This window comes from Spea bombifrons, chromosome 5, assembly GCF_027358695.1.
Source record: "Spea bombifrons isolate aSpeBom1 chromosome 5, aSpeBom1.2.pri, whole genome shotgun sequence".
In the NCBI taxonomy this organism is placed as follows: domain Eukaryota; kingdom Metazoa; phylum Chordata; class Amphibia; order Anura; family Pelobatidae; genus Spea; species Spea bombifrons.
Window position 1 is genome coordinate 66,422,806 of NC_071091.1, and position 15,161 is coordinate 66,437,966.

General features: G+C 37.9%; 1 protein-coding gene across 1 annotated transcript; it reads right to left on the minus strand.

Moving 5' to 3' along the window:
* Positions 1-905: 905 nt before the first annotated feature.
* On the minus strand, positions 906-14,931 carry LOC128497688 (serpin B6-like). Its single transcript, XM_053467849.1, has 7 exons — positions 14,773-14,931; positions 13,381-13,515; positions 9,369-9,486; positions 7,316-7,458; positions 5,993-6,151; positions 4,843-5,224; positions 906-958 (listed from the first exon to the last, which is right to left on the minus strand). The coding sequence occupies exons 1-7, from the start codon at positions 14,929-14,931 to the stop codon at positions 906-908; spliced, it is 1,149 nt and encodes a 382-aa protein (XP_053323824.1).
* Between the last annotated feature and the right edge of the window lie 230 nt (positions 14,932-15,161).

Below are 15,161 nucleotides of genomic sequence, written 5' to 3' on the forward strand. Positions count from 1 at the left end.
CTGAGCGCAGTGATACCCCACGTGCATGGGTTTGTTGGGTTATTTGGGAGGTAAAAGGTCACCTTTGTGAGGTGTGTATTTTTTTTGCCATTTAGACATCTGATCCTACTGCCCCCATGTCCCATATTTGGGACATCTTTGAACCGGGCCAATTCAATTTACCCCATCAACTCATAAATTTCATACAACTAGACACCCTATGGGCATTTATAATGCCAATATATTAACTCTTTCCATGCGGGATTTTTTGTGAAGATAAAGAATTTTAGGACTTGCTCATTAAAAACGTTTTTTTTTTGTTTTTTTTTATGACAGCGGGGATTTTTTCATGTTACCATATTTTTTTTTCAAATGTGAAAATTTTTGAACATTATTTATTTTTTTTAAAAAATGTTTTAATTGTTTAATTTTTTTTTGCTAATCACCCTGATTAGTGAGCTGGGCTCCATTGACCTTGCATGGTTGGATGCAGTACCTGCATTCAACCTGCAGGAGGAGCTCGAGAGTTCTCAAGAGGGTCTGGATAGACCCTCTGTGAACTCATATCTATTGTTGATGCCGTCGTGTGAATGGCAACGTCATTTACAGGATGGCACTTGTGGTTGCTCTTCGGAGCAATCACAAGGCTATCTGGGTAGGGGGTTGTGTTGCTACATGCCTCGATAAACACAGTTTATGCTTAGGATCGCATCCTAAGCTGTTTTAGCTGGGCACCATTTTCCTTCCGGGGAGGGCTTTCCTCCCCGGATCCACGGTCAGCCTCACTTGTGAGGCTTCCGTGGATGCTGCAAAGCCGCCCATCGCGGCGATGCAGCTATTTAACGGAAGCCCGTACATGTACAGGCTTTGTCGTTAAGGGGTTAATATTCAGATTGCATTTGCTAGTGCCTTAACATCTATGAAATCTATTTAGGAGGGTCCTTGGTCTGCTGGTCCTGTCTTGATGGACGGCTGTAATCTAAGAAGAGAAAAAAAGGAGAATTAAAAGGAGAGACGCACACCAGTCACTAAAGTATCCTAAAGTGCAGTACAATATTAATAAACCCAACACAGGCCAGGGCGGGAGGGATGGGCGCTGTTGCTAGATGGTTACGCTCATCCCTAGGACAAAGAAAGTTTGTCATAGATTCCTGCAACCTCTATTTTGTCCCTCCAGGAGGCATAAGCACCTAGCAAAGCTAGTTGGGTAGAATAGCACACACCTGGTGGTGATTCTAAGGAACTGTAAACATTTGACTTGAGATGGTCTTCAGTAAAACTTAGCAAAAGTCTTACAGGAGGACCATCTTGCAGAATTCAAAATAATTGGAAGGGGGAGACCTGAGCTGAAGCTCCCCTGATAGAGTGACCTTTGAAGATAGTGACATAGATGCCTGCAGCAGACATAGCAGACAGAATCCAACCACCGATAGTGTTAACCTTAGCAGGATGAAAAGGTTTCATAGAGGTGATGAACAATTGTGTAAACTCTTGTCTGAGTGGTGCTGAAAGATTCAAATAAGAGTCTAGCAATTTAACTAAACATAGCTCTGACAAATCTCGGACTAAATCCAATTCTCCCCTTGAGGATGACGTGAAATCGTCCTGTCCGTGACATTCATGGTTCGACTATATGAACTTGGATTAGTTGTGCACCAATAGCTGCCAGTGCCAAGGCTAAAAGGAAAGCCAATTTAATTGCGGGCCTATCTGTCCATTGTCTAGTGAATTAAAAAAGCTTAGTAAGACATGTACGTCCCAAGTAAAAGTGTATCTTGGGGTAAAGGGTCGACAAACGGATAACCCCTTAAGTAATCTAAGGTAAAGGACATCTCGGGTCAGGTTAGGGATCAAAAAGTTTAATTCAGACCCATACATTTTAATTGTACTGACAGCTAATCCTGAATTAAATTTAAGGGTGAGGAATTCCAAGGCTAGGGGGATGGTGTTAGACTCATTCAAAGAGGAATTAAAGGAAACTTCCCATGCTTTAAATTCCTCAATCATTTGTCTAGTCCTGTGCCTTAAAGAGGAATTAACAATATCCAAAACACAGTCATATAAGAGAGGATGAGTTAACAGCCTACTGGGGGGGGGTATCATGGTCTTCATGATACCCCCCCCATGGTTTTTCTCCAGAACCTTCATCAATATAGATGGAGGGGGGAAAGCATAAGGTGCTTAAAGCTCTGTCCAAAGGACATTGCATCCATTTTCCAAGCCCCCTCTGTCCAAGTCCTGGAAACAAATTTGGGAATCTGAGCAAAGAGATCTATCTGCCTCTTGCCCAGTCTGCTCTCTATTAGCTGAAATAAAGACGTCTTTAATTGTATTGAAGCCAGAGACAGACGCTGGCAGGACAGAAAATCCGCTAGTTCGTTTACCTCTCCTGGTACATGAACGGCACTTATTTGAACATCGTTTCAAAGAACCCAAGACCATAGGTCCAGAGCTTCTAGGCATAAACTCCTTAACCTCGTTCCCCCTCTGTGATTGACATATGCAACAGCTGCCATGTTGTCCGATTGGACTTTTACTGATGAACCTGAGGGATTCAAATGAACTAGGCCTTGGAGAGCTAATCTTATGGCTTTCAATTCCAACACATTTATGTGCAGGGTTCTCTCTTGAACAGACCAAATTCCTCTTATTGTGCCCTGTGCTGAGAATGCCCCCCACAGGCATCTGTGGTCAGGGTTATGTCGAACGGCAACGCTAAGAGAGGACAAGGAAGAGGAACTATCAAACCCAGAATAGAGTTCAACTCTTCTCTGACCCTTTTTGGGTAAGAAAATCTTTGACTCCCAGAGGCCACCCTGCCTTAGTTGATCTCCTAGAAATAACTGGCTCTGTTTGTATAATGGGGGAGTAGTCGTAGCCTGGTGTTAATGCTATCAACTTAACTATAGTCTTCGCTAATTCTCTCAGAGACCGACAGTGTCGAGAGAGGACTGAAGCTAAATAGGCCAAAATTGTTTTCCCATTTGTCTTGGGGAACTCCCAGGGACATGTTCTTGGTGTCTAGGATAAACCCTAGAAATATGATGTTCTGGGTGGGAAGAAAGATAGGTTTTTTATATTCCCTACAAAGCCCAGGTCTTGTAAAAAGGAAATTAAATGTTTGATGCCATTTGCAGCATATTTATGCAATTAACTTGCATGTTGCATCATGTGTGAATCAACCTTTGTCATGTTCCAAACTAGTTTGTTGAATACGAAACATAGAAATATTTGATAAAATTACTTTTTTATGTGAAAAGGTATCATGTAGAATATACTGTAGGATATAAAAGTGTAATGGACAGGCCTAGACTTGGCATTTGTATTAAAATATATTATAACCCATCATGACTGGTGACATACCAGGTACATCATGCCTAAAAAAATAACCCCATGTCACCACAATCGCGGCAATAGCATGGGCATTGATGCTGTTGTCTGCCCAGACAACAGCTGGGCAGACCTGCACAAACTGACCCCATGCCCCCCTTGAGGCGTTGATTGCTCCTACAGGAGCGATTATACAGGCTCAACACCCAATCACCTCAGGCAGCTTTGGGGAAGGGAGCAATAGTGCCGCATAAACCCCTTTAATGACATGGCATGATGAAGCAGGGTCTGCCCCACGATTGCCGTTTACCCTGCTGCCATAGGCAGACAGGGCTGATCATTTCTTTGGTTCCCACATCAGTGTTGAGAAACCTTATCAGTTATAGGCATCTATTAAGGGCCATCATGCAGAGTTAACCTCTTCAATGCCACTATTCTGTCTGTGACAGCAATATATATGACTCCAAATGGCTGGAAACTTCTTGCGATAGGACCCAGTCTGGACTGCCACTCCTGAAGATTGTTCCTCCAAGTGTGCTACGAATAAGCTCCCTCAACGCTTTTCACCAGCTATGTGCTGGCTTCCTCAGGAGTGATAAATAAATAACAGAACTAGTAGGGGAGTTGTTTGTTAAAAAACAAATCGTCCCTGAAAGATTCAAAGACGTAGTAGAGCTTAGCAGCTTGAAGAATGCACAGTAACCTGAATCCGGTTTTAAGGAGAAAAGAATCCCCTGCTAAAACACAACATTTTCCTACAGTATATTAATAACATTAAAAATTGTCTGAAACACTTGAACTTTGTATCACTTTATTGTGATTAAAATTATTACAGGTACAAAATGGGTAGATGAATGTTTTGGTTGTATAATATTCATTATATATATATATATATATATATATATATATATACATATATATATATACACAATTGTTGTATATAGATTTCCTAAACCTGCACTAATGATTTATCCTCCTATCACCTAAATATAACCACTAAACGTAACATTCAAATAAACCTTATCAGTTATAGGCAGTGATCCACAAAACAAGTATCTGGAGTATAGTAATCAAGTAAACATCAGCAAATATGTACATTTATTTCCTACCTTAAGGAATCAATCAAATAAACAAAATAATAAATAACTTTAAGATTTCTATGGTAACAACCTATCAGTGCCTCTTGCTGTGTCACATGACAAGTGATGCCTGCAAAAATTATGAATGAAGTAACATTCTACATGGTTAAAGTATTATTTGAGCGTACAACCATATTAACAAAAGGCATTTCCTAATGGGGCATTTAGTTAGGAAAATTTTAGATTCAACAGAATATGTATTACAGCATCTTTAAGTACATTTCCAAATAAACCTATACCTGTCTGGCAAAATAATAAAAAGTCCTATTACAAAATTGTGAAATGTTAAAACATGTAGGCTCTAAAGGTATACATACATTACATACATACATTATTTACAAGGAATGTATTAAAATATTTAAATGTTTTATTTATTTTGGCACCATCATTTTACCATATAACAGAACACAGTTTGTAGCCTTCTCATGGATGATGAAGAGAAATGCGCGATTGGCTTTAAAAGCAACATCTGGCATAACTAAACTAAGAGTTGCTATGTCATCTGCATTAACATCTTCATTTTCCAAACCATCCTCACCAATTTTCAGGTAGGCCTTGTGAATCACATCATACACATATAAAGGACCCTGAGCTATTCCTGAGAAGTTGGCCTTGTCACTAAAAACCTGAGGCATTCCCATTTTTGATAAAGTATCTTTGAGGGGAACACTTCCGTTGATTTTAATATGAGGGACATACACATCAACAAATCTTTCCTCCATTTTTGATGAATTGGTCCAATCCACCATTTTTTCATAGTCCAAGTATTTTTCAACCTGAAGTACAAAAGGTTTAAATATAAAAAACAGAATTAGAAGACGAAATACCAATAGTAATAAGTATGACATTTCAACAATGCTTTGCATTGTGGTACCCAGAGTGCTCCCTTTTCTGGGGGAGTGGCTTAATCAGGGGCAAGTCATGTTATAGATACAGGTAGGTTAGTCACATGTAAAGATATGGCTATCTCCACACAGCCTTTAGTGGCCAGAGAGTTGATGGTGACTGGGCACGGCCAAACACCACTCACCTGTCCAGAGAATGAAGACATTGACCCTGAGACCTAGAGAAGCAGGGCTTTACATGGAGATCACAGGTCCAACCCAGAGAGTTCCCAGGTATGCATGATGGTCTAGTGCTACCAAGCTTTAACCTGACACTTAAGCTTTTTAAGATTAATTTAAGCTTTTAATCTGTAGTGATGTATAGCATGATATGCAACAAAACCCTACTGCAGCCAAGCTACGTTAAAGAGAAGTCATATGCTTTTATCAGATGGTATTTGTAGAACAAAAAGCAAAGCTTCTGTACACCATACCTCAAAGCCTCATTTAACATCACAAGTGGCTGGACATCTAAATCTTCCATACAGAAGGGTAATGGAAAGGGGGAATGGGATATAATGTTATACATGGTGGGTAGGGTGACTATGAATATGATCTGTCATTTAACCCTATACTCCATAGTTCTATCACTCATATCATTCAGTTGAAAACTCATAATATCATGTCAGGTGGGACCACTTTTTTCAGGTAAATTCTCACCTTTTTCACCTCTAACCCTTGCTCAGGAAGTACAATGAATAAAGAGAGCCCTTGATTTTTTCCATAAGGCAGCTGAAGGATGCTGACCCCTTCATCACTCGCATTGCGAAAACGAAATGTACCTGATGTGGACATCATCTCTACAGTTACAAGTTCATTCTGTTATATTAAAAAGAAAAATATATATTTTTTAGAAAATGCATACTGTATCATGCAACTATTATTATACAATAAAACATGAAATCTCAAACGTATGTAAAGGCTGTTTTGAGCCTGTATTTGTGGGAGCAAATTTTACTATGCAAATATTTGGCACCCTTTCTTTTAATAATAGTAAGAAGCAGAATTCACAAAAACATGGAGAAAAAAGCAGAAGAATAGACAGAAATAATACTTTTAATTTGTATTATAGGAACAGCCAACCTCAATTGTTTTTAGAGTAAACCAGCTACCAGTGAACCTTGATGTCATGCTGCTTAAAAACTGTCTTTATGCTGTTAATAGTTTTTAACAATCCAAGCAGTTTTTAGTATGTGTGCAGTGAAATATTAACATTTAATTCCCTGTTCTTCTCTGTTGAGATAGTGTATCTCAGCATGCAGCTGACTTGTTGCTTACTTGAACTGATTATACAGATTCTATAATAAAAAGTATATATTTATATTTTCACTTTTTCTCCGTACAAATTGCCATTGAAATGTAAGGGCGCATGCCCCCAAATATTTTGAATAAAAAAATAACAATACATCTAAATGAATGGTTACAGGCATATGCAAGCCACCTTAAAAAAATACAAAATATATTTTATATACAATAGCCTCTATAGCAAAAGGTATGCCCTACAAGAATTACAGAACACTTGCAACTAATCAGCTTTCATTCAGGCAGCTGTAGAAAAAAGGTATATCTCTGTAACATGGCCATATGTTTCCAAATACATAAGCGACTTATGCAATGTTTTAGTTACGTTGTTGTTTAACCAATTATAATTAATTAATAATAAATAAGAACATACTAACACAAGGAAATGCAATGGCAAATGGTAGCTTGATAAATTGCCTCCTAGTTTCATAAATACTATCACTACTGTTTTCTGTACACTCTGCAATGTTCATCCACTTGATGTAGGCAATGTAATTTCATATTTCGATTTTTGTAGCCAAATTTGTTAATAATTCATGAAATTACAGAAAAATTTATGTTTTCACACAACATTGTCATGCATTGATATTGCCACAATGCATAGATGGCACTTGCTCTTTGTTATTTAACCTACATCTCTGATACGTTCATGATGAGTATGCTTTAGCAAACATTACTTACTGTACTCAATGTAAATGGTTCCAAGTCAGTTTTATAGTGAGGGAAGGTCTGTGTCCAGTTTGCCAATAGGTTCATTGTATTTATTACAACAAGTTTAGCATCCGCAGAAATTGAATTTTCCCCTAACCAGTCTTTTACCATACCTTTGCAAAAGAAGAAAAACTGTTAGGTAAATACTGGTATATAATGGTTTTTTACAAGGGCTATACATTATTATAAATAAAAGTTTTTCCATAGCACATATCTCTGGCTTAGTACACCCATTTATGGGGCCTCCATGCCAATCCATTTGTGGATCCGATCAACTGAACTTGAGCTACTGTCAGGAACCACCCTGCCTGCCAGGACTATGAACTAATTACTCACTCTCATGTTTTTCAACAACCACTAGTGGCCGCCCTTCTCTCTCTGGAGCACCCAGACCTCGTTATTGCAAGCAGCTGGGCCTTGCCAGTGGGCTCCCAAGCTGAGTGCCCTGCCAGTGGGCCTCCTGTCTTCAGCCCTTCCAGTGGGCCTCCTGCTTTCAGCCCTTCCAGTGGGCTTCCTGCCTTCAACCCTGTCAGTGGTCTTCTTGCCGTGCGCCCTGCCAGTGGTCTTCCTGCCGTGCGCCCTGTCATTGGGCTTCCTGCCTTGTCCCCTGCCATCGGGCTTCCAGCTGTGAGCCCTGCCATTGGGCTTCCAGCCACAGAGACTTATTACCTGTATTTACTTGTCTTGCCAGTTCCCTCAATATGGCCTATATCATCGTATCCTGCCTGTGGTGTCTTTCTTTGCGCCTGTACCCGGTTCCTGACAGCTACACACATACCCCCAGACTACTGAGGGCAGCAGTGTTTAGTATTATGTAGTGTGAATTACCTTATTTACATGGTTATAAGACGACCCTGATTATAAGACGACCCCCAAAAATCTGAATATTAAGTTAGGAAAAAAAGAAAAATCCTGAATATAAGACGACCCTATAGGAAAAAAGTTTTACCAGTAAATGTCAATTCATGTAAACTAGGTTAACTATTTTTTTTTTAAATAAAAGCAACGATTGAGAAAAATATTTTGTTTCTATTTCCTTTTATTTTACAACCTGCCCCCCAGTTATGCACATCTGCCCCCAGGCTTGCGACTCTGCCCCAGAAATGCCTTATACCCCCTATATGCCACTGTGCCCCATGATATGCCTTTTAACCCTCTAAATACCACTGTGCCCCATGATATGCCTTTTAACCCTATATATGCCACTGTGCCCCATGATATGCCTTTTGACCCCCTATGTGCCACTCTGCCCCCGAAAATGCCTTATACCCCTATATGCCACTCTGGCATTTAGGGGGTTAAAAGGCATATTATGGGGCACAGTGGCATATAGGGAGGTATAAGGCATTTCAGGAGGCAGAGTGGCGTATAGAGGGTTAAAAGGCATTTCTGGAGGCAGAGTGGCATTAAGAGGGTTAATTTCATAGAGCGCTCTGCCTACAGAAATGCCTTATGCCCCCATGCCCCCCAACAGGTAGACGTCTACGTGATTCGCATAGGCAACTTCCGCTGCAGCCGGAAGGAGGTGCGGTTAGCAGCGAGGGTTGTCTGCGTCCATCGCGCAGACCTTTCCCGGCTGTCAGTGAGAATTCTCCACACCGGAACTCTCCTCACTGACAGCCGGGGAAGGTCTGCGCGATGGACGCAGACAACCCCCGCTGCTAACCGCACCTCCTTCCGGCTGCAGCGGAAGTTGTCTACGCGAATCGCGTATACGTCTACACGCTGCCCCGGCTACACACTGGGGAGTCAGAAGCACCGGTGAGTTTGGGGGGGTATAAGACAGGAGGATCCAGGTCCCCTGCAGCGCTGCGGGGGATCTGGATCTTAGTCTCATAGTCAGCCCTATTTGAGGTCTGATTATAAGACGGTCCCAATTTTTGCTCTGAAAAAACCTTGTCTTATAATCGACCAAATACGGTATTAGTATTTTCTTGTTATCTGTTTGTACAATGAACAATGCCAAGGATTACCTGGCTAAAAAAACTGATAAAACAAAAAATGGACAAAGAACATCTAATACCTCCGGTCTTTTCCTTGATCCACTCATTAATTTGTTTGCTTGCATTTTCTGGATTGTGTCTGAAGTTCACTTTTTCTGGCTCTGAGTTGTACCACGTTTTAGAAGCATTTAAGTATGTCTATGAGAAAAGAAAGTACAGTGTATGGAAAAGTGTTATTAAATCATATAATGAAAACAATGGGAGTGGCAATCACATATATGCTATGTGAACACTGATGTTTTCCATGCATACATGCGATTGGCTGCTGCTACTCATATTTGTTCCTATGGCAGCATAGCTTGCATTAAGTTTCACTGGGAGTGCTACTGAGCATTCGCAGGAAGTATGCGTCCAATGCATACTTCCTGTTTACAGTAGAAATGGCCAGGGGAGGAGTTAAGTGAGGCTGACATCTCAATTTTTAAAAAGCTTTAATAAAGACTGTATATGCCAAATCATGAATAGCATCTAAGCAAGGTATCTTCAAAGGATTCATTGTAGGTTCATAACATGAAGACGTTAGACAGGAGATGTTTTGTACCCTAACATATGTAATAACATGAGGTACACAATCCACCCATACTTATGGACATACATAGTACCAGCACCAGATTATAGAGAATCCAACCGATTATTTTACTTCTTTTTTAAGCCTCCTTAGGTATTTCTTAAACCCTAGAATTAACTTGGTAGTGGAAGGAATTGATTTTTGGGGTCACATATCAGATTAGTTGCAATGATTTGGATATCTTTAAATTTGGTTGGTTAGAATTATAAAATTACACACATCTTGCTAGAAATACAAAGTAACTCTTTTTATTTCAACTTAGTGACATGGCACTTGATACAGAGTAATTAAAACTTTGTTATAAAGATCGCTTAAACCAGCAGCTGATGATGTTTGGAATTATTATTAGACATGTGGAATGGGCCAAAAACGATTTCGACAATTCTTTCAGTTCATTTTTGGGCCATTCATTTACGGGCAACAAATTTCTTTCCCTTCCCATTATTTTCGGCCCAAACATTTTGTTGAATTTTTGACTCGGAATCGAAATTCATTGCCCAGTTACTACATTCACTCTCACTCTTTCGTTCACTCTCTCTAAATGTTTTTTTACCTTCTCTGCCATCAGGGGTGAAGACGTCACTGCAAGTGCCGTTATTTTGCCCTCAGCAGAAATTGCTACCGATCTATGTCTGCAGAGAGGCAGACAAAAAAGAAGATAGCAGACTAAGGATTGAAGATAGAATAAAGAAGAGACGGGAGAAGATAAAGAAAAAGGCCGTGCGGTAGTAGTCAGCAGAAGTGGTCGACAGAGAAGGTAGAGAAATACTTAGAGAACGTGAGAGAGAGCAAATGAGAATAAGAGTGTGAGAGAGTAAGTGAAGAGAATGTGAGTGAATGTGGATACGAATTTTGGATGAAAATTCTGAGCTTTTTGTTTTCGTCCGATTCATGGGCGATCTGGCCTCATTTTCGGAACTTTATAGCAATTGCCGAATTTACCAAAATTCTGTAAATTTGCAATTCGTATGAATATGAATGCACAAGTCTAGTTATTATGATTATTTTGTAGTGCTTACACTTCTTTTTAGACTAAGAATTACTGTTCAGTACAAACATTACATGACTAGTTAAATTTTAGGACTCTTTCATCTCTTAGTTTTATTATTGTGTGACAATTTTTAGTATTCTCTCTATCTCCTGCAGCATTAGTGCTAAGTTACGGTGTAAGTATCTTGCAGTGTGGTCTGCCCCAGTCAACTCACCTGCCCAGTCCCGGACCCTAAACAAGTGCATTGCATCCCTAGAAATTGATTCCAAACAATAACGTGAACTGGAGCTTTTGTTGGCACCGAGCTAAAGCTTGGAAAATGGACATACAATTAGTGTAAATACTTGTCTCTTTGTCAAATTGTCACTGAAAGCCAAACATTATTTCCTTCCTAAATGAAATCCTATGACATTACTTTGCCTACAGGTTTCAAGGAAGCAAACTAAAACACTTAGTTACAGGTTTGTTTTTTGTAGGGTGTAACTTTATCCATTAAAAAATATTGCTGCAAGTTGTTTAGACTGGTATGATCTAGCAATGTAATTACTGTTGGCGTAACGATGTAATTGTTGATAAATAAATTATGTTATGCATACGTACATGAGTATATAACTAAACCATCGATGATAACATGATATACAGTATAAATGTAACAATTTATTTTTGCTTTTAAATACTTAAAGCAACTGAAGGAAACTTGTCCATGACTATAAATGAAAAGGTATGTGCCAACTTCTTTGCACATAGATTGAAATAATGGAAAGTAAACACTTCTGATGCAAATTGATGCAGCAAGAACAATCCACATTTAATAAATTTCAAAGACTATCGGTTGACTTGTACCATGCAGTTTGGAGATTACTCTATCTTCACATCCCCTAATCTATATATACATATTAAGGCTAATTTATATATTTCACCCATTAATGCCCCATGTACAATTATACAATTATGTCCTAAGAGAAGTTGCCCAAAACTAGTACATCCTAAGAATTCTGCACCAGTAAAAGCAATTTTATCCCATCCTCGAGTCTCTGCTTTCAGTAGGAGGCAGAATGATAATAAATTGATAATATCATTAATAATAAATACATATAAGGATTGCAATTATGTCAACATGACATTATATACTGTATCGAATTCTGTAAAGACCCCAAAGTGATGTCTAGGCAAAAAAGTTAAATAATAATACATTTTTAAAAAATTAAATGTTTATATATTCTTTTTTAAAAGTGCACAAACACCTCATATCAGTCTCATTCTAAACCTAAAATGAAAACTTCAGTGCCCCTCAATCCAAAAGTCTTAAAAATTGTAAGAACTAGTGTAGTCCCCCAAATCATAAAACACTTAAGTTTCATGTAAGGTATTACTATATTCAGGAGATGATGCTAACGAAACACATTGGGGGTTTTTTTAACACTGAAACCTAACTCCTGGAAGAACTCCAAAGTAAAATTGCCTTTTTTCTTTTACAGTTTTCTTCTCTGATTTTAGGTTACCGTAGAAAAGAAAGTAACATTGTGAAATATGGATTTTTTTTATATCCTCATTAGAAACGGCCCTAACATTGCAATTTTAAGAACTTTCTCTTAATCAACAGTACATAAAGAAGTCTGTATGTGTTAACCCTGTTTAGAGTAGTTCAGAAAATATCAAAATATTCCAGATATTTTTTTTACTAACAATACCTATGTGCTTAGAGCATAGCATTGTTTCCATGTTTGTTGTGGATTTTAGAGATTAGGGATGTTGAGTAGATTTATACATGTGCCTTTTCTGTGCTTTAGAATAAATAATCCCAGCATCAATTATATATTTATTTAAAATAACAATGTATGCTAAACATATTTATGGTTATTTTAACACTGCATGTATGTAGTTCTATGTGGTCTAACTATTTAAGTTAAATAGCAAAAACCATAGAATACACTATTAACATTACAAGTTATAAATTAGAATTGTTTTGAGTGTTCTTTAGAGACTTGCTGCTACATTTGCTTTTGGTACGGTTCACAGATTATGACAGTGTCGATGGTGATTATTTTCTGAACAGCAAGTAATAATGTCACATTATATTAAGCTAACACGGGAATGTTCTTTTAACATAATGCCTAATTATATACATCAATGGTATGGTGTAACAGAAATCCTTTGTTTAGAAATGAGTGACTGTATCACGTGATGTCACTATTATTGACATAAAATGTTGCTCGATCTTAGAAACCTGCTGGATCCGGACATGATGCTACATTATCCAGGTCAGGATGTTCTGAACATTGGTGAGATGTCATTTAAATTTAAACTATAAAAATATTATCTTACCTTGCTTTCTGTGATCTGGATTTTAATAAAATATTATTTACACTGCTGGTAAGCCAGAGGACACATGTCCATTACTGGGCAATTTATTACAGGAATAGATAATCAGTGTAAGATATTCTACAGAACATATGTCAAATATAATACTTACCTGAGAGATGTTAAAGGGCTGGTCCACAAACAGCTGGCTTATAATGTCAAGTACATAGTCATCATATATATTTAATGCAAATATTAGATCCTTTAATGCAGAATGAGTATCTTCATCATTTTCTAGATGAAGTATCTGAAAGGGAAAAAAAAGGATCTGCAGTTATTTTCAACTGATGACATTACACTTGAATGTGGAAACACATGTTAGTAATACAAGTAATATAATTAATCCTGATTTATTTTATCATGGAGCTAGTTATAGAGATGCCATAAAGTAAACTGAAAAAGTTTAACCAAAAGTAAACCAGTAAGAAACTAGTGAGAATTTGTTTTGTTTGTTTTTTACCAATATTTCATGCTGCGGGACATCACTATTTCGGTGTGAGAACCTCTTCTACCCTTTTTTTATCCACTTCACTGTTTTACACAGATGCTAAATATAATATACAAACATGTTCAACACCAGATTATCCAAAAACAGACAATGATTAAATTGATTACCCTACACTGAGTACCTCCTCAGGATTATTTTAAATTGTTATCAAATTTCCTTAGCATTCAGTAACAAAGTATGGGCCTTGTTGGTGTTCAGTTGTTGCTAGGCACTATAAAGCAAGGAGATCACCTTTTACTCTTAGGACTCGTTTTGTACTTTTAGAAAGTGCTCCTAGAGTTTTCCAACGAAACAAAATATCCAAAAATATTTCCATGACCCATACTTTCTTCCCTTTTCGTTGATTTAACTTTTATCTATGTAATGAAACTCTGTGTCATTTAACACTAACCACCTAATGTATCGGTTTGTCTTAGTCTGTCAATTCTCGTCTTGTCATACCCTTTGAATATATGTATTGTATTAATCGCTGCGTAAATTGTTGGCGCAATATAAATAAAAGATAATAATAATAATAATATAATGCTCAATTTAATGTTGGCATCAAGGACTGAATCTAAGCATCTCTTAAAAAAGGGTGAGTATCATATTCTATTCTAAGCCATCTAGGCTGCAGAGGCAGGTGCCCTACAACAGGCATAGGGCAGTGCCATATATAATACATCACTGGGAACAGTTGGGTCAAAGACGCAAATTGACTTCCTTTTTTCTAGATGTTGCGGCCTCTCATTACTCTGTAGAGAATTTCCCATTGAAACACTCCGCATAATGGCTTGGCTTATAATAATGTGTGATTAAAATGAAGACTGACTGGATTCAATCCTAAAAATAGCCAATACGGGATCATGTCAGTTTACTCATGTCCAGCATCATATGCTTGTGCCCAGAAAACGTAGCCATTCACCTATACAAGCTAAGGAAAATATGCTAATTTTATAGAAACACAAGGGTAAGACAAAAAATCAGTAATATCATTTGACATATTTATAGTGATACCTGTTTTAGTTGGGATTCGGTCGTACCCTTTGCTCCAAGATAAATCATTGCTAAAGAAGTGAAGATGGCTAATGGAGACACGGCCATGTTCTGATCACTCCCCATTGCATTCACAAGACTGATGGTGAATTGGTTATTTGCCACACATATGTCGTCCATGGTCAAAGACCAAATCTTTTACAAATCACATACAGGAAAAAATGAAGCATATTCAATATTGATAAATGCCTTAGACTATTATTTTACTACTTTTGGTAATTTAAGTTACAATGTTTTTTACATGCATAGTAATTTTTCTGGAGTATGAGTAAAACTTGTCATCTAATGGAAAAACAAAAAAAATAACTCAATCCTGTCAAGAGTACAAAACACATATATTTAAATAAATA

What these genes read in the sequence shown, in the direction of transcription:
- LOC128497688 (XM_053467849.1), bottom strand. Translation starts at nt 14,931, where the DNA reads ATGGACGACATATGTGTGGCAAATAACCAATTCACCATCAGTCTTGTG. An exon ending in CCGAATCCCAACTAAAACAG is followed by an intron (nt 13,516 to 14,772) that starts GTATCACTATAA and finishes TTTCCCTTTCAG; the next exon opens with ATACTTCATCTAGAAAATGA. An exon ending in AGCCCTTTAACATCTCTCAG is followed by an intron (nt 9,487 to 13,380) that starts GTAAGTATTATA and finishes CTTTTCTCATAG; the next exon opens with ACATACTTAAATGCTTCTAA.